Source organism: Bos grunniens, chromosome 22, assembly GCF_055505025.1.
Source record: "Bos grunniens cultivar Pamir isolate PY7600 chromosome 22, Bosgru_T2T1.0, whole genome shotgun sequence".
NCBI classification, from domain to species: Eukaryota; Metazoa; Chordata; class Mammalia; order Artiodactyla; family Bovidae; genus Bos; species Bos grunniens.
In genome coordinates, this window is record NC_141186.1 from 50,354,801 (window position 1) to 50,380,010 (window position 25,210).

The window sequence follows — 25,210 nt, forward strand, 5'->3', positions numbered from 1 at the left end:
GAACCGCCGAAGCACTTCCCACCCCAGCCCCCTGCTTCCCCCTCAGCCACCGTCATCCTCAATGAGCTCAACTGGACAGAGGCCCTGGAGAATGTGTTCATGGAGAACCGCAGGCAGGACCCCACGCTCCTGTGGCAGGTCTTTGGCAGCGCCACGGGAGTCACTCGCTACTATCCAGGTGGGCACCAGCCCATCTCCCCAGTCCACTCAGCACCCCACGCCCCTCCACCTCCCTGGCCCCTCATCCTGGGTGCGTGGGAGGGGATGGTCACCTTGTCCATTGCAGGGTGGCCTGGCCCACTGCTGCAAGGCCTGCTACCAGGGCCAGGCATTTCCCTGCCGGCACCCCCCAGTCATCTCCTTTCCTCCCGTAGCTACGCCGTGGCGAGCCCCCAAGAAAATTGACCTGTACGATGTCCGAAGGAGACCCTGGTGAGCGAGCAGGGAGGGGTTGGGCAGGGACACCCCCCTCAGCTCGCCTGCCCGCTCCCCTCCCTCCCAGTATCCAGGCCTCCGAGCAGGGCGCAGCCAGCTCTATCCAATTTTCATTTCACACATCGTTGCCACTGGAAAATGGATCCCATCACCCAGGCAGGCCTCCCAGCTGCCTCTGCCCTCATCCACTGCCCTGCTCTCCACCCTCTCGGGACTGAGGGATTGGGCCCGTGGGGGTTCCCAAGGGGGGTGTGTCCTCTGCAGGGTTGGCCAGCCTCTGCTGTACTCCATCGGAGCCCTAGACACCCTTACCCGCTCCCTGCCTCTCCTGCCATACTTCATGGCCTCGTCCCCTGCCACTTGTTCAACCCCCTTCGCAGCTATGACTCTCTGCCCTTGGTGCCTCAACCAGGGCCAGCGGAAATGACAAGCCACTGAGGCCACGGAACATGCCTCCTGTCCACTCTCTGGATCACGTGCTCACCTCTCCTTGGGGTTGTTCATGTGTTGGGGGTCAGGTCACTCATGCCACGGGCAAGGACTGTTTCATTAAATGTGGTATCCTTAGAGCCGAGAACCCTGTCCAGCCCAGGCCATGGACGCACCATAGAAACATTGAATCAGTATGGGGGTGAAGGAAGGAAGAACCGCCCCCTCGCAAGGTCCCAGTAAGGCTGGCCCTAACTGAGGCTTCTCCTGGGCAGGTATATCCAGGGGGCCTCATCGCCCAAGGACATGGTCATCATCGTGGATGTGTGAGTGAGCGGCACTGGCCAGTGGGGTGGGGGCAGGGCTGGGGACTGGAATCTGCTGCTGGGGAACATCTTGGGGGAGTACTACCAGGCGCCTCCGTGACCACCCCCCCACCCAGGAGTGGCAGTGTGAGTGGCTTAACCCTGAAGCTGATGAAGACGTCAGTCTGTGAGATGCTCGACACGCTCTCCGACGACGACTATGTCAACGTGGCCTCGGTGAGTGCCAGGGGCCAGGAATAGGTCACTCCCTCCCAGCCCATGCAACCTCTTCCTTCCCTGGGCCAGCCTGAGGCCACTCACTACTGTCTCGGTCCCTGCAGTTCAACGAAAAGGCACAGCCTGTGTCATGCTTCACACACCTGGTGCAGGCCAACGTGCGTAACAAGAAGGTGTTCAAGGAAGCTGTGCAGGGCATGGTGGCCAAGGGCACCACGGGGTACAAGGCCGGCTTTGAGTACGCCTTCGACCAGCTGCAGAACGTGAGCCCCCTGGGTGGGCGAGCGGGTGGCCAGGGATAGGCAGAGGCCTGAGCTTGGTGACACCAGGAAAATCAAGACAGATGGCCTCGTTAGCATCCAAAAGGCAGGTCGGGCAGACAGCACCGTCTGCTGTGGGCAGGGGAGGTGCAGAGGGCAGGCCTACCCTGGGGAAAGAGACCCCCACCCGGGACTGGGGAGGGGCCCAGAGCTGACCATCCCCACATCTCCTCCTGCCCAGCCCAACATCACTCGTGCCAACTGCAACAAGATGATCATGATGTTCACGGATGGTGGCGAGGACCGCGTGCAGGACGTCTTTGAGAAGTACAACTGGCCCAACCGGACGGTGAGGCTCAGCCCAGGCGGGAGCTGCCCTGACCTGGCCCGGTCCAAGGGAGGGGCTGTCCACTGGTGGCCACGGCAGTAACCTCAAGCCCCAAACAGGTGCGCGTGTTCACTTTCTCCGTGGGGCAGCACAACTATGACGTCACACCGCTGCAGTGGATGGCCTGCACCAACAAAGGTACTCACCCGGCGTCCCTGCCGCGGGCCCTGCCTGCCGTGTCCCGCCATCCATTGGGCTGGTTGTCCACCTGTCCTTCCGTATGTTCAGCTTTCCCCCTCCTTGTTCGTCCACTGCTTGTCTTTCCATATGTATGACTGTCTGTCTGTCTGTGTGGCTACCTTGTCCGTCTGACTCAGCTTCTTTCTGCCCATCTGACTGTCCATTGTCCACATGTCCCCCGCTTGTCTGCTCCGGGGTCTGTTTGCTGATCAGTCCATCTCTCCACACAACTGGGCCTCACCCACTGGTGGACCTGAATGTCACCGCCATCCTAGAATGAGGGCCTTCAGGCCTCAGGCTCCTGCTTTCATCCCAGTTTTGCTTCCTTACACCCCCACTCTCACAGCCCCTTCCATGTTGTCACAGGGTAATGGCAGGGGGGCACTAAAGGGACGTGAGTTCAGGGGAAATGACACCAAAAAAAGGGAACCCGAGAGACAAGTCAGGGCTGCAGACACACCCCCAGAGTACAGGGCCCCTGTGCCATGCTCCCGAGCACCACCACCCAGGCCCACCTCTGTCTCCCCTGCCCTCGCAGGTTACTATTTTGAGATCCCTTCCATTGGTGCCATCCGCATCAACACGCAGGTAAGACTGGGGTGGGCCAGCCCTCCTCGCAGCCCCTTTTCTTTGCTTGGCTGGGACGTTGCAAAGACGGGCTGCTGTGTGATGTGAGCGCCCCCTGGTGGCTGATTGACACATGGGGAGACAGAACCGGGAAGATTCAGTGGGAGGGGCAGACTCATGACCCCACCCCTGCCCCGCTCCCTCCCCAGGAATATCTTGACGTATTGGGCAGGCCCATGGTGCTGGCGGGCAAGGAGGCCAAGCAGGTGCAATGGACTAATGTGTACGAGGATGCACTGGTAAGGCCTCAGGGCATGGACGGGTCAGGGGATGTGCCACAGGGTCAAGTCCTGTGAGGGCCCCCAATGGTGGTAAACCAAACAAATGAGAAAGAGGTGGCCTGTCCTTGCAGCGCCCCCTGCTCTGAACACTCAGGGTGGGGGCATGGCTGCCCACAGGAGTCTGACCCATACTCTTCCTCTCCTTTCAGGGGCTGGGGATGGTGGTGACAGGGACCCTCCCTGTTTTCAACCTGACACAAGACGGCCCTGGGGAAAAGAAGGTGAGGCCTGGGGAGGGTTGGGCAGGCCCATAGCAGGTCTGGGATGGAGGAAGGACAGGAAGCTGCAGACCAGACCAGGGTGGCCACTTGTGAGAGCAGCTTGAGGTCATGGGTGTGGGCAGTTGGGCAAGGTGACCCCCTCCCGTGGAATTGAGCCCACTGCAGACCCCTGCCTCTGCTTCCAGAACCAGCTGATCCTGGGCGTGATGGGCATCGATGTGGCTCTGAATGACATCAAGAGGCTGACTCCCAACTACACAGTGAGTGTAGTTCCCCTCTCCATCTCCCTGCTCTCCCTCTCTTGTGGACGTAAGCCAGGCTCAGCAGCGGCCGATCAGGATCCCACAGCTCTGTGGGGTCCTCTGAGTTCAGGCAGTCAGGGAAGGCTTCCAGAGGAGACGACCTTGGGCCTGGAGCTGGAATGGGCAAACTTTCTGTGAAGGGCCAGACTGTGAGTATTTTAGGCTCTGCCAACCTAAATACTCATACTCAATTCTGCTGCTGTATTGAGAAAACAACCAGAGACAAAACATAAATAAATGGGTATGGCTATGTTCCAATATAGTTTTGTTTGTGGATACTGGAATTTGAATTTCAGATCATTTTTACATGTCATGAAATACAAATTCCTGGTTTTCAGTCATTTAAAAATGTAAAAACCATTCTTGGCTCACAGCACTACAGTAACAGACAGCGGGCCAGATGTGGTCCCTGGGCCCTAGTTTGCCAACCCCTGGTCTGTCACCTAGGCAGGAGTGTCCCAGATAGAAAGGAGGGGAAGGCAAGCCTTGGAGGCAGAGGAAACTCTCTGGACAAAGGCTTAAAGGTGAAAAACAGAATCACAGCCAGGGAAGGGGCTAGATCATGGTGGCTGGCCCAGGGCCTATGGCAAAGGGAGTTTGGGATTTGGTTGTGAAAGGGTTGGGAGATGCATGTCAGCATGCTGAGAGGTGAGCCCCGTGAAGGCCCCGGGTCGCTGGCCTCCATGTGCAGTGAGAAAACTGCCTCAGAGAGGTAAGGGGCGGGTCTAGAGCCCTGCTTTTCTTTCCCTTCCACCTGGAAGGGCTGCCTCAGGTAGTCCAAAGGTACACTTGTCCCCCTGTGTTCTACCAAGATGGGGAACAGGAAGAGACTTCAGTGGGGAGGGAAGGGGAGGTCAGTACAAGGGAGTGCATTGTGGGGCCAGTGGTGGTAGAGAGGACCCACTGATCATGAGAGCCAGGGGGAGGAGCTGAGCAGGCCAGATCGCATTCAGGTCCCACAGAGCTGGCCAGCGTGGGCAAGGGCTGCTGCATGAGGGGCACCAGCCTGCTGGGCTTGGCTTAACAGGTAGGCTTGGGGCTGCATGGCATGTGGGGGCCCTGGCCAAGGCAGGCAGATGGCAACCCCCCAGCAGCATGGAAGGCAGGATGAGGAAGAGCCTGGAGACCGGGAAACCCCTACCCAGCCCTCCAGGCTCTAAGCTCCCTATCTACACCCCCAGCTTGGAGCCAACGGCTACGTATTTGCCATTGACCTGAATGGCTACGTATTGCTTCACCCGAACCTCAAGCCCCAGGTGAGCCAGGTAGGGTGGCCTGCAGGGTGGGGTAGGGGGGGTGAACCCTGTGAGAGCGGGACTCCTGACTTCCTACCCGGCCTCCCCTAGACCACCAACTTCCGGGAGCCTGTGACCCTGGACTTCCTGGATGCAGAGCTGGAGGATGAGAACAAGGAGGAGGTAAGGAGAAGAAGGAAAGGAGGGATGGGCGGGGAAGGAGGGGCACCCGGAGCAGGGAAGGGTCGGGGCTCCGCCCTTCACGTCTCATGCCCTTCCAGATCCGCAGGAGCATGATCGATGGCAACAAGGGCCACAAACAGATCAGAACCCTGGTCAAGTCCTTGGACGAGGTGAGAAGGTGGCGGAAGGGGGACAGCAGGTTGGGGTGGGGGTGTCACACCCTCAAACCCCCCCACTTCACCCCTGCCTGCTGCCCCAAGTACCTGACCCAGCATTTTCTCCCAGAGGTACATAGACGAGGTGACGCGGAACTACACCTGGGTGCCCATAAGGAGTACCAACTACAGGTGAGCCGGCCGGCTGGGCAGGCAGGGAGGGGCCGGGGGCCCCAGAGCCTGAGCCCTGCTGGGGCTCCCTTCCCACCCCCAGAGCCCCAGAGCCTGAGCCCTGCTGCTCCTCCCTCCCTTACCCATGTGCCCATTCTCCCCAATCCTACCGGGGCTTTCAGCAGCCAAGACTGCTCACTTCTCACCCTCTGGGTGCTCAGTCCCCAAGGGTCTCTGGCTGGCCCTTCATGAACCAGCAGTGTCTCCTGGGAGCGCAGGGCAGAGAAAGGTCAGAGCATCTGACATCTCCCGGCTACCCCACCGCACTCTACACCCCTCCCTCCCGGCTTTGATTGTATCCCTGGATGTCTGAATCAGGATGTCATCCCTCTGCGGCCATCACAGCCCCGGAGCCGCTCCCCCGGAGGGTCAGGCCCAGTCAGTACCCGCTGGCTGTATTCCGTGTGCCTCATGGTCCCCTCCTTCACACTACAGTGCCAGCCCACGACTGCCCTCACTGTGTCAGTGCCAGCCCTCATCTCTGGGGACTCTGGACCCCGCTCTCATGGGGGTGGCAGCACCCCCACCCCCACAACCTAGCTCACTGACCGTGTTCTGCCCCTTGTGAGTGTGCTGCTGGCCAGGTGGGGGAGGCTAGCTGGCCAGGTGATGTGATGGGGGGAGGCTACTGGGGTGAGGGACAGGATGGGGAAACTTGCCTTGGGACTGGGAGTTCGGAGGCCTCCAGGAGAGTCTGGGACTTGGCGGGTCCAGGCCCCTAGACCATGAATGTGGCACAGCAAACCAGGGAGAGGCGTACCTGGTGGTCTCCAAGGCCACGGGGAGGAGGGTGCTTGCAGTGTGGCCTCCCCTTCCCAGCTGTGACCTCTGCTCCCCACCTCCCCTCCTCCCCAGCCTCGGGCTCGTGCTTCCACCCTACAGCACCTTCTACCTCCAAGCCAACCTCAGCGACCAGATCCTACAGGTCAAGTGTAAGTGGCCCGGCCCCTGCCTGCGCCCTGCACCCTCGCCTCTGCCCCTGCACCCTGGCCGGCCCCAGGCAGCACAGCCAGCCGCTTGTGGCCGGGTGGCCCCTCCTGCCCACTCTGCCCACGCCCCCCCCCACCAGGTGCCCGCAGGTTGGGGGCACCGGCCATCGGAAAGTCTGTGGAACTCTGCATGCTCGCCTTTTCTCAGATTTGGTTCCAGACCATTCTCTCATGGTTTCCGTTGAGGTTTTTGTTTTTGCCTTCTCCTCCTCCGTGTCTTCCCTCCTGAGCCTGCCTCCCCCCACACGCCCCTGGGGGCTGAGTTCTTGGAAGACACACCCTCCTCTCATCTCTCTCACCCCAGCTCCCCCGTGCAGCTCTCTCCCCCAGTGGTACCACCCCCTGGGTCTCCCCCCACTCTGCCCCCCAACTCGTCCTCCCTTATCTTCCTCTCACCTCCTCTCCCACCTTCTTCCTCCATTGCCTTCCCGCCTCCCTTCCACTCCACCTTTGCCTCTCCCTCTCTCCTCCCGTTCCTCCATTCCCCTCCCTGAACCCGCACCTTCTCTCTCTCCCTCCCTCTGCTCAGTCCCTCCATTTCGGTCCCACACATTCCCTCCCCCCCACTCCCCCATTCAGCCTCTCCCATGCTCTCCTCCCCCTTCCCCTCCTTTGCTCCTTCCTCCCTCCTTCCTCCCGGCCTCTGCCCCCCGCCCACCCCGCCTCGTGCACCGTTCCTTCTTCCCAGCTCCTCTGCCTGTGGCTCATCCCTGCATGTCCTGCTCACCCTGGGCCTCCCCCAGAGGCCTCCGGGAGCCTGTGGCCCCGCCTGCCCACCGCCCGAGGTCACTGGGAGGGAGGCTGGGGCTCCGGCCCCACCGGGAGCCCCCCGCCCCCCTACCCTGCACCTGCCTGGCCGACTGGGGCTCATCTCCTTTGAGTTTTCTCGCTCTCTCTTTCTCTCTCATGTCGTTTTTTTGCAAGAAGTTTCCTTTCGGTATGATGATGAGACACAATATTTTCATTCAAACAGCCATTGAATAAAATATTGTTTGTGCCCCTCCCCTTCCCCTCCCCCTTTTCGTTTGTTTTTGTGTTTGTGTTGTTTTTGTTTTCCTCGCTTTCTCTCTTGGTGGACTGTCCCAGTGCCAATCAGCAAACTGAAGGGCAAGTATATTCAGAACCAGTGCACCCTCCTCTCCCCACCCCACCCCCTGTCCTCACGGTCCTGCTTGCCCCCCTCCCTGCCCAGGACCAGCCAAACCCCTGCTCTCCAGGGCTCCCCGCCAGCATCCCCTGGGCTCCTCTAGTTCTTGCCTTTCCTTTGATCCCTAAACCTCTGTTAGAGCCAGCAGCCCTTTCCCCTGGGCCCTGCCTGCAGAGTGGTCTCCAGCGTGTTCTAAGAGCTCAGACCCTATCCTTATCTTCCTGGTTCCCTCTGGGCAGGCCTCTGCTCCCCTCCTCCATTTTGTCTGTCCCTCCAAGACAACTCAACAGTGGGGAGAGGGCTACATGCCTGTCTGCCACCTCCCACCCAGCAGGGCAGGGGGCCTGAGATGTAGGAGGTAGATCAGTCCTCAGGGGGCTTATGTGAGACTTCCTCAGGGAGAGACTTTCTCCTCTGACCTCTCCAGTTTGTCTCCAGAAGCCCTCCCAGGGGGAGACAAAAGGCTTCGGAAGCCCCACACCCTGACCCTGGGGCAGAGGCTCAGGCTTGGGCAACAGCCAGGCCACCAGGAGACAAAGGCAGACAGGGCGCTGGCCGAGGTGCTGAAGTCCCTGTGCCTGGTGACTTTGCTGAGGCCTATGGTCCAGCCCTGCCCTGGGGTGTAGACTGCTCCTGGTGTGAGAGGTCAGGTATGGGGAAGGTGTTCCCCTGGGAAATACAGGCTGACTTGGTGTCCCAAGTCTGGCTGGGAACAGAAGGGACCCCCAAGGGCCAGCAGAGGAGCTTAGAGGGAATCAGGTTGGGGGTGAAGAAAAAGCTTCTGACATTCAGAGGTACTTAAGCCAGGGAGTTCAGGGAAAAGGTAGGCAGAGAATTCACAGGCCCCAGCAAAGAACAAGAGTACTGAGAGAGGTCAGCACACAAGGGTCTCTGCCTCTGGTGCATGGACAGGCCCTCACACCTAGGCATGGGGCATGGAGAGCCATGGGGAGATGTCCTGTCCCCAGCCCCCAAGGAGAAGTAGGGCCTCCCCAAGAAGCCCTCATGGCCCTGTCCAGCCTAGTCCAGCAAAGGGGATCCCGCTGCCCCCACTGGTCTGGGTGGAGGTGGAGGACGTGCCCTGCTCCCACTCGCTTGAGTTGTCTTTTCTGCCCTCCCACACCCTTTCCAGGGACCCCAGCAATGCAGGGCCCTGATAACAATGACAACCATAGCATAGTCTCCCTTCCTACTCCCGCACCTCTTTTTCTTTCTCCTCCTCCTCCTCTCCCCACCCCTACCCCTCCCTGTCGGCTTGTGTCCAAACCCTGCCTCACAGTCCTATCAGAAAGCAACAGTCCAACCAGTGACTGCCCAGCGCCTTAAGACACCCCAAGTCCAGAATCTTGCAGTGCCTTGTGGGAGTATTCTGGATCAGGGAGGACCCTGCTTCTACAACAGTAAAGCCCTGGGGTAATGGAGAGATCAGAATCTGGATGAAAGGATGTGGAGGTGCATTGCCCAGCGTGTCAGAGCAGAGGACTACCTCCCAGACACGGACCAGCGAGGTGGCCAGTCCCGCTGGGTAGGGAGAAACCCCAGAGGAGCCCTAGTAGCCACATCCCCAGATTCACTCACAGACCCACACAGGGACCCTTGTACACGTATACATGTGCTTACACACTCATGCAAACACACATACATACCTGCTCTCACATGTACATACACGCTCATACGTAAATGCTCACTCTCATACACATAGAGGCCCAATGGATGGGTCCCTCAACAGCATCCCATGCGTTCTCTGGAGCCCCCAGTTCCTCCCTTGCTGCACTGAGACCAGACAAGTCCTCAGAAGGAAAGACCAGACCCAGCCCTTCTTCCCCACCTGCGCTCAGGCCCCCAGCCCAAGAAGGCAGGTGTTCAGGTTCAAGAAGCACTTCTGTGCCCTCCCAGCTCGCAGACGTCCTCCCACAATATGGGAACATTCCAGGATCTCCCTTCACCCAACCTTCTAACCCAGGGAAGACCGCTGGACCCCCCACAATGCACTGCAGCTCACCGCCAGCTGCCCACACCGTCTCTGGTTGGACTGTCTGTGCCCGTGAGAGACCCCCTCAGTTTGGCCATGTTGATGCCTGACACAGAACAAAAGCGAGACCTACCAAAATGCAAACAGCTACAGCAAAGAGAGAGAAAAATCCGCAGCCAAAAGCCAATTCCCCTTCCTCAAAGTCTCTTTGGAGGCAAAGGAAGCTCAGCATGCGGTTTTTTTTCCATTATGGATGTGATCAGAGCGAGACTGGCGCCTCCCCCAGACCATGCATATATATAGCAGTGTGTGTATATATATGTGTGTGTGTGTGTCCGTGTATATGTGCTATACAGCCGTATGGAAGCATATACAGCCACGCCAAGGGACTCACTGCCGACAGAGGACCAGGCCTGGGCAACATATTGGCTATAACTGCCCTCCTCCTGCGATGCTGTAGTCTCCACAGGCCCTCCACCCCTCCCCGCCTGCCCCTTCTCTCTGGCTCGAACTTGAACATGGAAGTGGCGGGTTTCCTCTTTGCTGGTGTCTCCCTCCCTCCAGCCGCCCTCTTCCCTCTCCCTCCAGCCCCGTCAGCTCTGAACCCCTGGCCTCCCACCTCCCCAGCCCCCGCCGGATAACCCCCCGTTTCTGTTGCAGATTTTGAGTTCCTGCTCCCCAGCAGCTTTGAGTCTGAAGGACATGTTTTCATTGCTCCCAGGTAGCTTGCGTGTGGCCTTGCTGAGGTGTCCCCACCCTCCCAACCCGACCTCCCTGGCCCCGCCTCCTGCACTGCTGCCTGGAGCTGTGTGTGTCTGTGTCCTGTGCAGTGTCCCCCCGCCACGCATAGCCCCGTATGTGCGGCCGTGTGCATATCCGGGCCATGTCGCCGCACCAGGCAGCACTGGCCAGCTGCCCACAGCTTCGGCTCCCACCAGGCCTCGGGCGGGAGGGCTCTGGACTCTCCGCTGACCTTCCCTGCCCCCCCGCAGGCCACCAGGAAAGAGCCCTTTCCGCCCTGAGCCGGCTGTCCGCAGCACGCCCCTCACCGGGCAGCTGCTGCTCTGGTTTGTGGTGCCCTCCCCCACAATCCCACCCCGCACCCGTCCTCGTCTGTGTCAGTCAGTGTTTGTGTGGGTGTGGGGACCGAGCCAGCCAGAGCCCCTGTTGACAGCATCCCGTCTAGGTGTGATGGCTCACTGAGGACCAGCGGGGAGGGACAGGGCAGAGGGGACAGGGCTGTGAAGAGCTGCTCTGGCAAGTAAAGGATCAGGGCCCAGCACAGGCCTGGACCTGGAACCATCCCTGGCCTGCACCCTCGTGTGCACACCCTCTGCCTGTTGGCCCACATCTGAGCAGACCACTGGGCCCCCGGGTGGTGAAGCCCTCCCCTGGGGCCTGGGCTTTGCATGAGCGCAGGTGGGTGCAACTGACAGAGACCCATGGGCACTCCCGGGCACCACACGGGGGCTCTGGACACTCCTAATCTCCATGTGTGTGCACGTGTGTGCATGCACCCACCAAGTTCGCTGTGACTCTGTAGATGTGTGTTTGTATTCGTGAGTCCTTGTGTACATTTGTAAGAGTCCGAGTGTAAATGTGGGGTGGCTGTGTGCACTGGTGACAGTGGGAATGTGCAAAGGCCTGTGTGTGGCCCACAGGACCCCGAGGGAGCTCTGAGGGCAGGGACCATGTTTGTTTTTGTCCTCTCTGTATCTTTGGCACAGGAGAGCTCAATAAATATATGCTGGGTGAGTGTACATGTATACTGGCGGTGGGAGCGGGGATTGCAGGTGACTTGTATCCCAAGCACAGCTGTGTGGGTGTCACTCTGACTGTATCAGGTGTGTCCTCCACACACATAAGTGCAGGCTGTGTGCTGCACAAAGGCCCTGGAAGTAGGTGTGGACTGGGACCCAGCCCCAGGTGCTGTCACAAAGCTGTGTGCCCTTGCACAGCCTCAGGAAGCAGAACATTTTAACAATTCCCACAGGACTTCCCTGGTGGTCCAGTGGTTAAGAATCTGCCTGCCAGTGCAAGAGACACGGGTTCTATCCCTGGTCCCGGAGGATTTCACATGCCACGGAGCAACTAAGCCCATGCACCACAGCTACTGGGCCTGTGCTCTAGAGTCCGGGAGCCCCAACTCCTGAGCTCACGTGCCCTAGAGCCCTTGCTCTGCAACAAGAAAAACCACTGCAATGAGAAGCCCATGCACCGCAACTTGATAAATGCCCACACAGCGACAAAGACCCAGCAGAGCCAAAAAAAAAAGCTCCCACAAAGTTGCTGCCATGCAGGCCAGAAGGGAGGTTCCTGGTGGCAGGGGTGTGGATGAGGAATTAGGAATGATAGCTCCATCTACCAGGGTAGAAGGACTGCTCGCCGAGACTTCCTGGGGAGCAGAACCCCAAGCAGATCTCCCCACTCCCCACAACCCCCATGTTCTTTGGACCCAGAGTCTGAACCCAGTAGGGCCTTGAGAAAGTGAGACGTTTGGCCTGTCCACCTCTAGGGGAAGAACAGTCTGGGCAGAGGGAATAGCCAATCTAAGGACCCATGTGTTCCCGCCAATTTCCTGAACCCCTCTGTAGTACTGTGAAAACAAACTAAGGCTCGGGGAGCCTGAGCAAGTTGCCCAAAGGTACGGAGCCAAAGAAGCAGCAGGACGAAGTCTTAGACTGACTAAGCCGTTGCTGGAATTCCGCCACTGTGGTCATCATGGGCATTTCCTGGGGCCTCCCAGGTGTTCCGTGTGGCTCCAGCTACACAGGAGACGGGGGAGCCTCCGCAGGGCCATGCCAGAAAGGAGAACCTGCTTGGGTACAGGGTGCAGACCCTCATTCTCTTCTTCTTCCACCCAAGAGGGTCAGCTCCTCCCCATTCAGACCTGGTAATCTGCCAGGCATATATAGTTGCTGCAGCCTGTGAGAATACACATGCCCCTCCCAAAGGCCTGGGCTTCTCGGCAAAGGGCCAGGCAGGCCTATTGGGAGGCCTCAACCCTGTTGCCCTCTACAGCTCCCCAAAGCCCACTCTTCTTGCCCCTCCCCACCCCCAGAGAGTATTGCAAGGACCTGAATGCCTCAGACAACAACACCGAGTTCCTGAAAAACTTCATTGAGCTCATGGAGAAAGTGACTCCAGACTCCAAACAGTGTGAGTGCCTGGTGGGGCGGCTGGGTCTGGGCAGCACCCAGGCAGCAAAAAGGGGCAGCCCAGAGGAACCCAGACACTGGGCAGGTGTGGAAACACGCAGACCCAAGCCGAGGGCAGGTCCTGGGAAAGCTTGGAGCTTTGGGGGTAGCGGGGAGAGTGGGCAGGGATCCACAAGAAAATACTCCCTCCCTATTGGCTGATTCATGTTGATATTTGGCAGAAAACAACAAAATTCTGTACAGCAATTACCCTTCAATTAAAAAAAAAAAAAAAAAAAGATACTTCCTCCACCCAACCCTCCTGTTCCAGGCAACAACTTCCTCCTGCACAACCTGATCCTGGACACAGGCATCACACAGCAGCTGGTGGAGCGCGTGTGGCGGGACCAGGATCTCAACACGTAGGCACCACCCAGCCTGTGGGGGCAGGAGGCTGGGATGGGCCCAGGAGCCCTGCCCTGCAGAAGGCAGGGCTGTGACCTCAACTCCCTGCTGCCCCCAGGTACAGCCTTCTGGCCGTGTTTGCCGCCACCGACGGTGGCATCACTCGAGTGTTCCCCAACAAGTAAGTGACCCGCCCTGCTACCTGACATCCTGCCCCTGCCTGGGACCCTGCCTCTCTGGCTCCTTGCCTCTGCTGAGACCACTGCCTTCACGAGTCTCCCCGCTTCCACCAACCTCTGCCTGTCTTGTGTGACCAGGGCAGCTGAAGACTGGACAGAGAACCCCGAGCCCTTCAACGCTAGCTTCTACCGCCGCAGCCTGGACAACCACGGCTATGTCTTCAAGCCCCCCCAGCAGGATGGTGAGTGTCCATCCTGTCCAGGTGCTGTCCAGGTGCACGGCAGCAGGCGGGAAGCTGAGGCTGGGGCAGGTAAAAAGGGAAGGCTAGGTTGTGCCAACCTGGAGGAGGGCATGGCTACCCACTCCAGTATTCTCAGAGAATCCCCATGGACAGAGGAGCCTGGCAGGCTGCAGTCCATGGGGTCGAAAAGAGTTGGACATGACTGAGCGACTAAGCACAGCACAGCACAGGCTGTGCCAAACACTCTGCTGGGTGCTGGGTGCTTAGGCTGAGATCATCTCCGGCTCGGGCTCCTAGGCTCACAGAGCCCAGCACAGAGTGGTCAGCGTGGCTGCCAGCCCCTACTCCTGACCACCCCACCCCACCCACCCCCAGCCCTGTTAAGGCCTCTGGAGCTGGAGAATGACACGGTGGGCATCCTTGTCAGCACAGCTGTGGAGCTCAGCCTGGGTGGACGTACGCTGAGGCCAGCAGGTGAATACCCAGGGTGGAGGTGGGGAAAGACACTGGGCAGTGTGCTGCCCAGGCAGGTGGGCATTGATGGCCCCCTTGCTCTCCCCCATAGTGGTAGGCGTTAAGCTGGACCTAGAGGCCTGGGCTGAGAAGTTCAAGGTGCTAGCCAGCAACCGTACCCACCAGGACCAGCCTCAGAAGGTATTTGCTCAAGGATGAGGGCAGTAAGACCAGAAGTACCCATTCTGGAGTCCCCAGGAACCCTTCCCAGTCCTCCCACTCAGAGTGGCTCTGGTGCCTATGGGGAGGCAAGGGACCCCGACATGTAAAGGGTGATGGGAGGGGAAAAACTGGTGGGCACTTACGGTCCTTGCTCTCTGCCCAGCAGTGTGGCCCCAACAGCCACTGTGAGATGGACTGCGAGGTTAACAATGAGGTGCGTGTGCCCTGAACTCTTGCTTACCCCACTCCTAGACACCTTAGTCCCAACTGCAACTCCTAGCCCATCCCTTAGCCAATGGGTCTCAACATCCCACCCTGACTTCACAGCTTTGCCAGAACTGGGGGGAATGGTGCCCCCTCCACTGAACCACTGCACTACCAGGGTCTGGGGAGGAAGGGCTGGGCCAGAGCCCCTCCCCACCTTCCTCCCCCTTCCCCACCTCTCAGGACCTGCTCTGTGTCCTCATTGATGATGGGGGATTCCTGGTGCTGTCAAACCAGAACCATCAGTGGGACCAGGTGAGGGTCAGGAAGAGTGTGGAAGGAGAAGGTATGGGTTTGGGACTTCTGGGGGTATGGCACTGCCAGGCCTGTGACTCCCACTCCTTCCCGGCATCCCCAGGTGGGCAGGTTTTTCAGTGAAGTGGATGCCAACCTGATGCTGGCACTCTACAATAACTCCTTCTACACCCGAAAGGAGTCCTACGACTATCAGGCGGCCTGTGCCCCCTTACCCCCGGGCAACCTGGGTGCTGCACCCCGGGGCATCTTTGTGGTGAGCCTCAGCAATACCTGGCCTGGAGATGGGGGGACTGGGATACCTGCCCACAGAGGATCCCCCCACCTCTAATGAGCAAGCTGGGGGTGACCTGGGTTCCTGGTCAGCAGTAGGAGCCCACACCACTCTTCCCCACTGCAGCCCACCATTGCAGATTTCCTTAACCTAGCCTGGTGGACGTCTGCTGCAGCCTGGTGAGTTCCTGGGATAATTGGGAGAGGGAGGGTGCTCCCTGGCCAGGAAGGCTGGAGAGCAACGGGGCAGGGTAAGGCCTCTGCTGACCACTCCCACTCGGTGACCCATGCCCTGCAGGTCTTTGTTCCAGCAACTTCTCTATGGTCTCATCTACCACAGCTGGTTCCAGGCAGGTAGGTTGGGCTTTAGAGGCCCCTCCTCAAAACCCTTCCCCAACCTGAACCCAACTCCAAAGGGAGGGCAGGGCTTATGGCTGAGCCAGGCTCTGGGTGTAGGGGTGGGGCTGAGGCGCTCTGGGCCCTCGCAGACCCCGCGGAGGCCGAGGGGAACCCCGAGGTGCGCGAGAGCAGTTGCGTCATGAAACAGACCCAGTACTACTTCGGCTCGGTGAACGCCTCCTACAACGCCATCATCGACTGCGGAAACTGCTCCAGGTGCTCGCGAGGCGTGGCCAAAGGGGCGGGAAGGGGCGAAGGGGGCGGGGCGAACCTCAGTGCCCCTGCCCTTCTGTGCTGCCTCCAGGCTCTTCCACGCGCAGAGACTGATCAACACCAACCTTCTCTTCGTGGTGGCCGAGAAGCCGCTGTGCAGCCAGTGTGAAGCCGGCCGGCTACTGCAGAAAGAGACACACTGTATCCTGCCCGCGCCGCCCCCCGCCGCCCGCCCCCTTCCACCCCCGCGCGCCCCCTCCGTGCCGCCGCCTCCTTGACTCCCCACCCATGCCCAGCGGACGGCCCGGAGCAGTGTGAACTGGTGCAGAGACCGCGATACCGGAGAGGCCCACACATCTGTTTCGACTACAACGCCACGGTAAGGAGCGGGGGAGGGCAGCTTTGACCCGCAGCTCCCGCTCTCCCCAGGGCTAGTGCGGCCCTGCCACGCCCCCTGCCCATCCCCGCCCGGGCCGACCGGCTGCTCCCTCTTTTCCCAACAGGAAGATACCTCAGACTGTGGCCGCGGAGCCTCCTTCCCCCCGTCGTTGGGCGTCCTGGTGTCCCTCCAGCTGCTGCTCCTCCTGGGCCTGCCTCCCCGGCCACAGCCTCAAGTCCATGCCCACCCCTCTCGCCGACTCTGAGTGTCCCTCCCCCTAGCAGGCCTCCCCGCCGTTCCCTGCTCCCCTGCCCTCCACTCCCCGCCTTAGAGCCTTGCCCCCTTCCTCAATGAAGGAACTGAGCGCTCCTGGCCCCCAGAATCTGCGCCTTGGGGTGGGGGTGGGGGGAGCCGAAGGAGGACGCTGCAGGTCTCTGGCCCCCAAGCCACGTCTCGCTGCTGAACTGTCAAAGTGTCCCCAGACCTCTCATTCCCACTGGACTCACCAACTCCTGAGGGCTGGGCCAGGGAGGCCACAGTACTGGTGCCAAACCAGGCCTCCACTGCCCGCCCTGCCCTGAGGCTCCCTTTGTGTGGGAGACCTAGGCCTTGCCCCACCTGGACTCCTCTAACCTGGCCCTTCTGCCCCACCCAGGACTAAATCTGGATTCCCGGGGAATAATAGAGGAAATGGTGATGGGCAGTTTGAGGCCTGTGCATCCCAGCTTAAGTCCTGGCAGGAGAGCCCCCAGTGAACTCCTGCCTCTCTCAGGCCTACAGCCATCCCTCCCCAAGCCCTGCAGGTAGCAGGACAGTGACAGTGACACTGGCTAAGACACAACCCCATACACAACTGGAGCCCTGAGGGCAGAAACTGGACTCATGTTAGACATACCCAGGAGGACACACACACAAACACAGACACACACACCATGGAGTGGGGTGAGGGTAGGGGCTCACAAAGCCTTACACAGGGTGAGGGGTTGGTGGGAGGGTCGGCACATGCAGGCTCCATCTGCTCGCCGTCAGCCTCTAATCTAACCTGTAACCCAGCTGGTCCTCTGTCTCTAAAGCTGAATGTCAAACAGTGCCAAATGCTGTGGCAAAGGGGGAAGATCCCTCTGTCCCAACTTTGCCGCCAGTGTCCCCTAAATGCCCGTGACCCTGCCAGGTGCTCATTGTAACCATTTCTCACTAGTGTCAGGCCCCCAGGGGGACCACATGCCACTGCCTGCACCCCTCAGCAGAGGAACTCTCACCAGACATCGCCCTTTGCCTTAGCGGCGGTGACTTGATCACTCCTAGCTGGATCATCCCACCCCCAATCTGGCCCTTACACACTCAGGCCTATCTCCCTCTCACACACACACACTCCCTGGCCAAACTGCTCCTCCCTGAACACACACTTGCACATATGCACACACATATACACACTCTGTGCACACACAGGCTGGGCCTGGGAACATCTCTTCACACCGTTCATTCTGGTCATTTCCCCCAAAGGCATCCCAGCCTGGGGACTATTGGGGTACTGAAGGCAGGGGGATGTGGCCATGGGGCTCAGATGGACTGGGAGGAGGGGGGAGGGTGATGCATTAATTAATGGCTCCGTTAATTAATGTCACGTTGCTTGTCGCTTTCTCAGTGTGTGTGTATGTATGGTCCATGCCTGCTGCTGGTGCCAGGGTGGGCACCCATGCTGTACACCCAGCCTAGACGCCAGCCATGTCTTGTGGGGGCGTGTGTGTAACTGTAGTGTAGTCAGGTGCTCAATGGAGAATATAAAAATAAAAAAGAATCAAACATATACAGAAAAATTAATATATATTTTAAGTTTAAAAAACAGAAAAGCAGACAAAACAATCCCCATCAGGTAGTTGTCCAACCCCCAGCTGGGTCTGATCCTTCTCATCACCCACCTGACCTGGCTGTCCCCTCACCTCGGGCTCGGGGGATCTGTGGGGGACTGGGGGGCCATTTCCTTTTATCTGCCCTTTTTTTTGGTTGTTCTATTTTGTACAGACAAGTTGGAAAAACAACAGCGACAAAAAAGTCAAGAAACTTTGTAAAATACTGTGTGTGTGATTCCTTGTAAAATATTTTCAAATGGTTTATTACAGAAGATCAGTTATTAAATAATGTTCATATTTTCACTTCAAATGGTTCCCATACACTGTGTCTGCCTGGAGTGAGGATTGGGTGGCTTGAAGATAGGTGGCCCTGACCATTTACCACTCAGTTGGGAGCGAAGCCATACCAATCCAGGTCTCTGGTGGGTGGAAGGCATGATGCTTCCCAGGTCTCCTAAGTGCCAGATCCTTGACATCCTTTGTCTTCTATAATCATCTCAAAAGCCTTCAGGAAAAACTGTCTTAAAAGTTTCCCAGAGGCTCAGGGCCAAGACCATGGAAGAAAGAAGATGGAGATGAGATGCAAGCTTCTGGCCAATGGGATCAGACCAGGGCCTAGTAAGGAGGTCCTCCACGTGGAATGAAGAGTGAATACCCGGTCCAAGTTCATGACCTGGTGCTGGAGGGCCACTATTGCTGTCTGGAGGAGGCCAAGTTCTGCCCGCCCCCTGCAAGCATTATGGAGGCTCCTTCCCAGCCCAGAGGAGGCCTGGGCCTCTCTGGCCACTGCTGCTCACACTGGAACACAACTCTGAATCCTTTTCACCAAATCCTCTCAGGCCTCCCTCTGGCAAGCCCTACACCCTTGTCCATTTTAATCCTAACTCTTAATAGTGAACCCTATTGTGTGACCTTTGTGTTCAAGGGGAAAGACAACCACCAGTGCAGAGATTTCCCACTGACACTTACTGTACACATTCCATACTCTACACTCACCCAGCTGAGTCCTCACCACAACCTTAAGAGTTAGATACCAGTTTATTTCCATACTTCTGGTGAGCAAATTGAGACAGGAGAAATCCTTTCTCCCAGATGCAAGAAACCACCAAAGGTTTCTGAGATGAGGTGGACTGTGGCTGAGGAACCTCAGATGCTAAATAAATGAAAGGGGGCATTTGAGGCGTTAGTGAAGACACCTTTCCTCACCCTCCACAATGGTTGGCCACATAGCAAAGACTAGCAGTCCCTGAGACCCCTCCCACGCTCTGCAACAGCCCCAGAGGTCCTGAGTTAGATCTGCCATGTAAAATACAGAACATCCAATCTGACTGGGATTTCAGATAATCAACTAGTATTTTTTAGTATGTTCCCAACATTGCATGGGACATAACTATAAAAATTGGAGTCACACGTATCCTGAAAAAAAATTGTTTATCTGAAATTCAAATCTCATTGGTCTGTATTTTGATTTGCTAAATCTGGCAACTCTACCCCGGCGTGGCATCCAGTGGGAACCCAGACCCCAAAGTTAAGGCATAGCAACACCTGTGATTTGGAAGGCTATGCACGCGTCAGCAATTGTACTGCTGGCGGAAAGGAAGGGATTCTGCACTTTAAAAATGTACTTTGTTACATAATTATTTTAATTATATGCACATTTATAAAATTCAGTTTTGCACAGGTGGCTTCATGTGGCTGCTTGAAGCCACCACTGCAGTGAGGTGGAGGTCCAAGGCCAGTCTGACCCAAGTTTGTGTGGAGAGACCTCTCCATCAGGATCATCCATTGACTGGGTGAGGAAGAGTCTTTGAGATAGGTCTGGCCTCACCCCTTTTGGGGCTGGAGACCGGAGTTCAAGTATGGGCTCCACCTCACTTGCACACAAGGGCAGCCTGGGCAACACACTCGCTGAGCACCCAGGGTGGACTGCATTTTACACCCCAGTCCCCTTGGATCCTCACGGTAGTTCCCGTCATCATCTCCATTCAACGGTCCATGAAACTGAGTTTCAATAAAGTTCGGGAATTTGGCCAATGCCACACATCCGTCAAATGACAGAGCAAGAATTCCAACCTGGCTCAGGCATACACCAGACCATGGAAGTTCCAGGAGTTCGCGACCGCTGGACCATCGAACATTCTTACTCGCACACCTGCCTACAAGGACACACCCACTCAGATGTACCGGCAGACATGGAGCCACGCCTCCCGGGAAATTCAGAAAGTGCGTGGCCTGCAGCTGTGCAGCCGCCGGTTCTCGCCGCTCTCCAGAGGTCGTTCGCCCTCCCCCCACGTCTGGAGAACCGGCGGAAACGGTCCTGAGCACTACAACTCCCAAGCACACCCACCTCTCCTGGCGCACAGCCTCCTGGGACTAGTTCTACCCAGAACCCAGATCTCCGCAGGTCCCAGTGTGGCCGAGGACTTCATGTCCCAGCATGCCGCGGAGCCGCAAGGCCGACGCTCAGAGGGCTTCCTGCCGCCGCCCGGGGCGCGCAGGCGCAGCGCCCTGTTTGTCGGCGCCTGAGAAGGGAGGAGGTACTGTCGAAACCGAGACCGAGGCCGAGGCGGAGCTGACCAGACTTGACTCCGGCCCAGAACTAGCCTCCGTGCCGCGCGGACCGTAAGAGGCCCCAGAGTGGATGGAGGAGATCGAGCCCTGAGATCACCGCCAGCCCGGTCGGCGCTGTGGCCACACAGGGCGGGCGGGCAGGCGGTGGTGTCTAAGCTGCTCAGGGCCTTTCCTCAGATCCCCGTCGAGGGGCCTAGGCACCGGCCCCGCGACCGACCAGGCCCGGCTCTGCCCTTTGGGACCGGAGTCGACCCGACCGGAAGTAGAAGCCTTCACCGGGGCCATAGGCCAGTGACTAGGTCGGGCCCGGGCCTCCCGTCGGGGCCGGACTGGGAAGAGGCCCCGGGGAGGCCCCTAGCCCACTAAACCCTTCCTTCAGGCCAACGCCCGCCAGGAAGATGCAGCGCGCCCTACCGGGCGCCCGCCAACACTTGGGGGCCATTCTGTCCAGCGCCAGCGTGGTGGTGAAGGCTCTGTGCGCGGCGGTACTATTTCTGTATCTGCTGTCCTTCGCCGTGGACACGGGCTGCCTGGCGGTCACCCCAGGCTACCTCTTTCCGCCCAACTTCTGGATCTGGACCCTGGCTACCCATGGGTTGATGGAACAGCATGTGTGGGATGTGGCCATCAGCCTGGCCACGGTAGTGGTAGCTGGACGTTTGCTGGAGCCCCTCTGGGGGGCCTTGGAGCTGCTCATCTTCTTCTCAGTGGTGAACGTGTCTGTGGGGCTGCTGGGGGCCTTCGCCTACCTCCTCACCTACATGGCTTCCTTCAACTTGGTCTACCTTTTCACTGTCCGCATCCACGGCGCCCTCGGCTTCCTAGGTGGTGTCCTGGTGGCACTCAAGCAAACCATGGGGGACTGTGTGGTCCTGCGAGTGCCCCAGGTGCGTGTCAGTGTGGTGCCCATGCTGCTGTTGGGGCTGCTGCTGCTGCTGCGGCTGGCCACACTGCTCCAGAGCCCGGCACTGGCCTCCTATGGCTTTGGGCTGATCTCCAGTTGGGTGTATCTTCGTTTCTACCAGCGCCATAGCCGAGGCCGAGGGGACATGGCCGACCACTTTGCTTTCGCCACCTTCTTCCCCGAGATCCTGCAGCCTGTGGTGGGCCTGCTGGCAAACCTGGTGCATGGCCTCCTGGTGAAAGTAAAGATATGCCAGAAGACAGTGAAGCGCTATGACGTGGGCGCCCCATCCTCCATTACCATCAGCCTCCCAGGCACAGACCCTCAGGACGCAGAGCGGAGAAGGTACTGTGGAATCTTCCAAAACCTTGTTGAGCTAGGAGAATCTTACAGATCAGGTCACATTCCATCTTTTGAGGTGCTTGCTTGCTGTATGTAGGCTGGCAGCTGTATGTAGGTTTACAGTAAGATGTTGGGGGCAGACTCAGAGAAAATCCAGTTTGTGGCCTTGATCTCAACACTTCGGTATCTGGGCTACATACAGTGCTTTCCAAAATTAGGGAGTAAAAGTTGTCTTTCTCACCCAGGGTGCTTAAGTTTCAAGAAACGCCCTGCTTCCTTTTGAACTGTGTGAGGGCTAGTGGAGAGCCAGGTACACATAACCCTGGCCTCGTCTCAGAATCTTGGCATGCTAGACACTGGTCCCATGGGAGCCAGAAGCAACCCGCTGGTCCTTTTTCCCCTGTGAGAGATGGACAGGGAAGGAGACCTGGGATCCTTATGAGGTGGTTGGGGCCACCCCAGTTTCCAAGTGCTGGACTCCACCCTCTTCCTGGGCCTTAAATTCAGATGCCGTGCTTCTCTGCAGCTTATTTATTAACAGGGAAGCCTGGGGTATAACGACTTAGACGACCACTGGCCCACATACACCGACTCTGGCAGGCGTGTGTCACCAAACCCATGGGACAGCCACGTGACCCACCAAGGGAGCCTGCTGACCACACCAGGGAATGGAGACAGCCTTTTCATTATCTGTAAACCAAGCCATCTGCACCATCAGGAGTCTCAGCTGAAGTACTCACTTAATGCACCTTGGCCAGGGCAAGACAGATCTTTTTTTAATCCATCTCTTTCTCTCTCTCCCAGGTCTATGGACTCACCAGAGTGGTCACAGCTCTGTTTCCAACACTATTGTTGAGTGGTTTTTGTTTTTTTTATGCAATTACTTGAATTGTGAAATCTAGAGCAGGTTCTGTTCCAATTTTGTGCATTTGTCAAAGGCTTCTGCTTTTGTGCACCCATGAGATGAGTTCTTAGCAGGCAACTTTACAAATTCAGTTGGACTTGTTCCGGTGCCTCCTCTCCACTGGGGCTTTGGCGTGAGGGACACACGCGTCTCCTGAAGGAGTTTCCAACTAGAGAAGCCAGAGTACTGTGGTCCAAGGTGCTACGTGTTAGTGCACGTGGCGTGCCACAGAGCTTGACTGTGGGCCTTACTTTGTGTCTCCGTGGCTAACCAATCCTAGAGACCGAGTTCTTTATTAATCTTTAACCTTAACTGGTGGAGGAGATGCAGCCAGAAGGGCCGGGCCTAGTGGAAACTGAACTGTCCTTAGAGATGTTCAGGTGATCCCAGGCCACAGTGATGGTCCCTCCTCTAGTGAGAAATCTTGGATTGCTGGGTTGGCTGGACATTCGAAAAACCTTCACAGCCCCAAGAAACTGGACAGTTGGAGGCATGTTGGGGTAGTGGTGTCAGGAAGGGGGTTCCTGGCATAGCCTTGTGGCTGTTACCTTGCTTGGGGATAGGGGTCACTCTACCAAGCAGTTTGATCTCTTGCTGCATGCCACACTCCCTGCCCCAAAGAGGCAGTAATAGTGGGAGGCAGGGTTTCCCATCTTTGACCCTGTGACAGAGTGATGGGCATGCCACTACCTCTCTACCTCGGCAGGTTTTCAACAGAATTGGGAAGGCAGCGTCCAGAATGGGAGCTTGGGTAGCAGAGGGAAGGACTGTCCTGTCTGTGCCAACTTGCCATGATGCCAGGCTGAAGGACAGGGTGGAAGTATGCTGGGGCTTTGTATGCCTGTCTTCTTGTTGCTCCTCCTGTCATGTCCCCTGGCATGGTGGAGATTTTGGTTTTCTTCTGGAACATGGAAGGCTATATAGGTCTCCCATGCTGGTGGCAGAGTTGAAAGCATCAGGGGTCCACAGTGACCACTATGAGGAATATTAGCTGGCAGCATGAGCAGCCTACCTCCTGGTGGGCAGGGTCCCAGGTCCTCGTATATACCTTCTTCTAGCGAACTTCCCCACTTCCCTTGAAGGTGGGGTCTCCAGGGGTCTGCCCAGTGGAAACAGGCCTGGCCTGTGCCCTACCCACATGGGCTGTTTTTTCTTCCTCTCTTCCCGCTAGGAAACTATGTGTTCCTGCTCTAACCCAGGTCTTGGTAGTGTTGGGGGTTCTTCTGGGAAGGCCAATGCTAAGAGTCAGTTAGGAGGGGTGAGCTAACCCAAGTTGGCCCTGCTTTCCCAGGCTGACAGCCAAAGCAAGGGCTTAAGTTCCAAACCTCCCCACAAACCCTTGCCAGGGGGTTCACAACACTCCTGACAAGGAGACACAACACTCCTGACAAGGAGATGGGGAGAAGTTATGCCTTCAATGTGATGCTGGTGCCCAGCAGAAATTCATGCGTCCAGGGACTTGCCCTTCCACCATCTGCCCTGGGTCGCAGTTCTGTCTAGCCTTAGGCACCATCCTCAGAACCATGCCTGGGGGCAGCCCGGTGGGCACCCAGCATTCTCAGCCGGGAGGTGTCCGAACTATGGAGGGAGTGCTCTACAGCCTTTGGGGTCCTTATTTGGATGGCAGAGACAGCCTTAATCGGATCCCTGGGGAGCCCTGGGCCCCACAATGGGGAAGGAGAACACATAGGATTTTGAGAGGCATGTGAGCAGTAAGGCAAGTCAGTTTCCTGAGGGAAAGAATACAGGGCATGAGCCACGTTCAGACCCATAGTGACCTGTCATCTTTCCCCGGCCCCAGGCAACTGGCTCTGAAGGCCCTCAACGAGCGGTTGAAGCGAGTGGAGGACCAATGTGTCTGGCCCAGCATGGACGACGATGAAGAGGAGGCTGGGGCCAAGGTGGATAGCCCCATGCCGTCAGACAAGGCCCCCACACTCCCAGGGAAGGGGGCTGTCCCAGAATCCAGCTTGATCACCTTTGAGGCAGCTCCCCCGACGCTGTAACTCTAGACCACCTTGAGTGTAGCACGTCCTCTCCCAAGCCCCCTTTGACACCCTCTCAGCTACTCCAGGGCACTGACTGCTCTGAGGAGAGGGAAGAAGGCCTGCTGCGGGTTGCCACAGCCTTCTGCTCTTTCTCGCCAACACTACCCAGGACTCTTGCTACCTGGTTCCAGCTCCAGACAACCACTCTGCCAGGCATGGGACCTCTGAAGCATAGCCAGCCCAGGCCATCTGAGGTAAGACTGCACCTCAGCAGGCAGCCTCAGGCAAGCGGCTGCACGGACACTGGTGCATGGCTCCTGGGCCAACCCTCACACCTGACACTGGTTGCTGAGAGCCCTGAGCCAAGGCAAGGATTTGCCAAAAACATTCTGGGGGTCCAGCCAGTGCAGGAGCCAGCGCAGGGCTGCTGCACATCCCTGCCTGCCCCCAGAAAGACTGCGCTCATGTCAAGATTTCTGATTCCCCCTGCTGTGGCCATGGCTGCTTCCAGCCCAGAGCAGCCACAGCTCCCAGGTATTTTCTACAGGACCACTTGAGTGGGCAGCCAAGCCCTGCCTCGCAGTATCAATAAAGCAGTTCTTTGAGGTATGGCTCCTGGGCTCCGTTAGACCACCTTGTGCAGCCCCCTCGCC

General features: G+C 58.0%; 2 protein-coding genes across 5 annotated transcripts in view; both read left to right on the forward strand.

Moving 5' to 3' along the window:
* CACNA2D2 (calcium voltage-gated channel auxiliary subunit alpha2delta 2) overlaps window positions 1-18,158 on the forward strand; it is a 140,366-nt gene extending 122,208 nt beyond the window's left edge. The window contains exons 7-38 of one of the 4 annotated variants that reach the window (XM_086367876.1): window positions 47-178; window positions 375-432; window positions 1,140-1,190; window positions 1,307-1,406; window positions 1,511-1,669; window positions 1,908-2,015; window positions 2,114-2,192; window positions 2,773-2,822; window positions 3,011-3,100; window positions 3,292-3,363; window positions 3,549-3,623; window positions 4,847-4,921; window positions 5,012-5,083; window positions 5,182-5,253; window positions 5,369-5,430; window positions 6,325-6,401; window positions 10,238-10,298; window positions 12,639-12,736; window positions 13,046-13,136; window positions 13,238-13,300; window positions 13,437-13,540; window positions 13,916-14,014; window positions 14,106-14,194; window positions 14,379-14,429; window positions 14,663-14,734; window positions 14,838-14,990; window positions 15,135-15,187; window positions 15,306-15,361; window positions 15,496-15,622; window positions 15,711-15,820; window positions 15,916-15,998; window positions 16,123-18,158. In XM_086367876.1, coding sequence (XP_086224002.1) covers window positions 47-178; window positions 375-432; window positions 1,140-1,190; window positions 1,307-1,406; window positions 1,511-1,669; window positions 1,908-2,015; window positions 2,114-2,192; window positions 2,773-2,822; window positions 3,011-3,100; window positions 3,292-3,363; window positions 3,549-3,623; window positions 4,847-4,921; window positions 5,012-5,083; window positions 5,182-5,253; window positions 5,369-5,430; window positions 6,325-6,401; window positions 10,238-10,298; window positions 12,639-12,736; window positions 13,046-13,136; window positions 13,238-13,300; window positions 13,437-13,540; window positions 13,916-14,014; window positions 14,106-14,194; window positions 14,379-14,429; window positions 14,663-14,734; window positions 14,838-14,990; window positions 15,135-15,187; window positions 15,306-15,361; window positions 15,496-15,622; window positions 15,711-15,820; window positions 15,916-15,998; window positions 16,123-16,263 — 2,783 coding nt within the window. In that variant the 3' untranslated portion in view covers window positions 16,264-18,158. Of the gene's footprint in view, window positions 1-46; window positions 179-374; window positions 433-1,139; window positions 1,191-1,306; window positions 1,407-1,510; window positions 1,670-1,907; window positions 2,016-2,113; window positions 2,193-2,772; window positions 2,823-3,010; window positions 3,101-3,291; window positions 3,364-3,548; window positions 3,624-4,846; window positions 4,922-5,011; window positions 5,084-5,181; window positions 5,254-5,368; window positions 5,431-6,324; window positions 6,402-10,237; window positions 10,299-12,638; window positions 12,737-13,045; window positions 13,137-13,237; window positions 13,301-13,436; window positions 13,541-13,915; window positions 14,015-14,105; window positions 14,195-14,378; window positions 14,430-14,662; window positions 14,735-14,837; window positions 14,991-15,134; window positions 15,188-15,305; window positions 15,362-15,495; window positions 15,623-15,710; window positions 15,821-15,908; window positions 15,999-16,122 lie in introns of all 4 variants that reach the window. The other 3 variants (XM_086367874.1, XM_086367877.1, XM_086367875.1) reach the window with 3 other exon arrangements.
* Window positions 18,159-20,372: 2,214 nt separating this feature from the next.
* Window positions 20,373-25,166, forward strand: TMEM115 (transmembrane protein 115). Its single transcript, XM_086367924.1, has 2 exons — window positions 20,373-21,668; window positions 24,371-25,166. Exons 1-2 carry the CDS (start codon window positions 20,818-20,820, stop codon window positions 24,573-24,575), a joined length of 1,056 nt encoding a protein of 351 aa, XP_086224050.1. The 5' UTR covers window positions 20,373-20,817; the 3' UTR covers window positions 24,576-25,166.
* The last annotated feature ends 44 nt before the right edge of the window (window positions 25,167-25,210 follow it).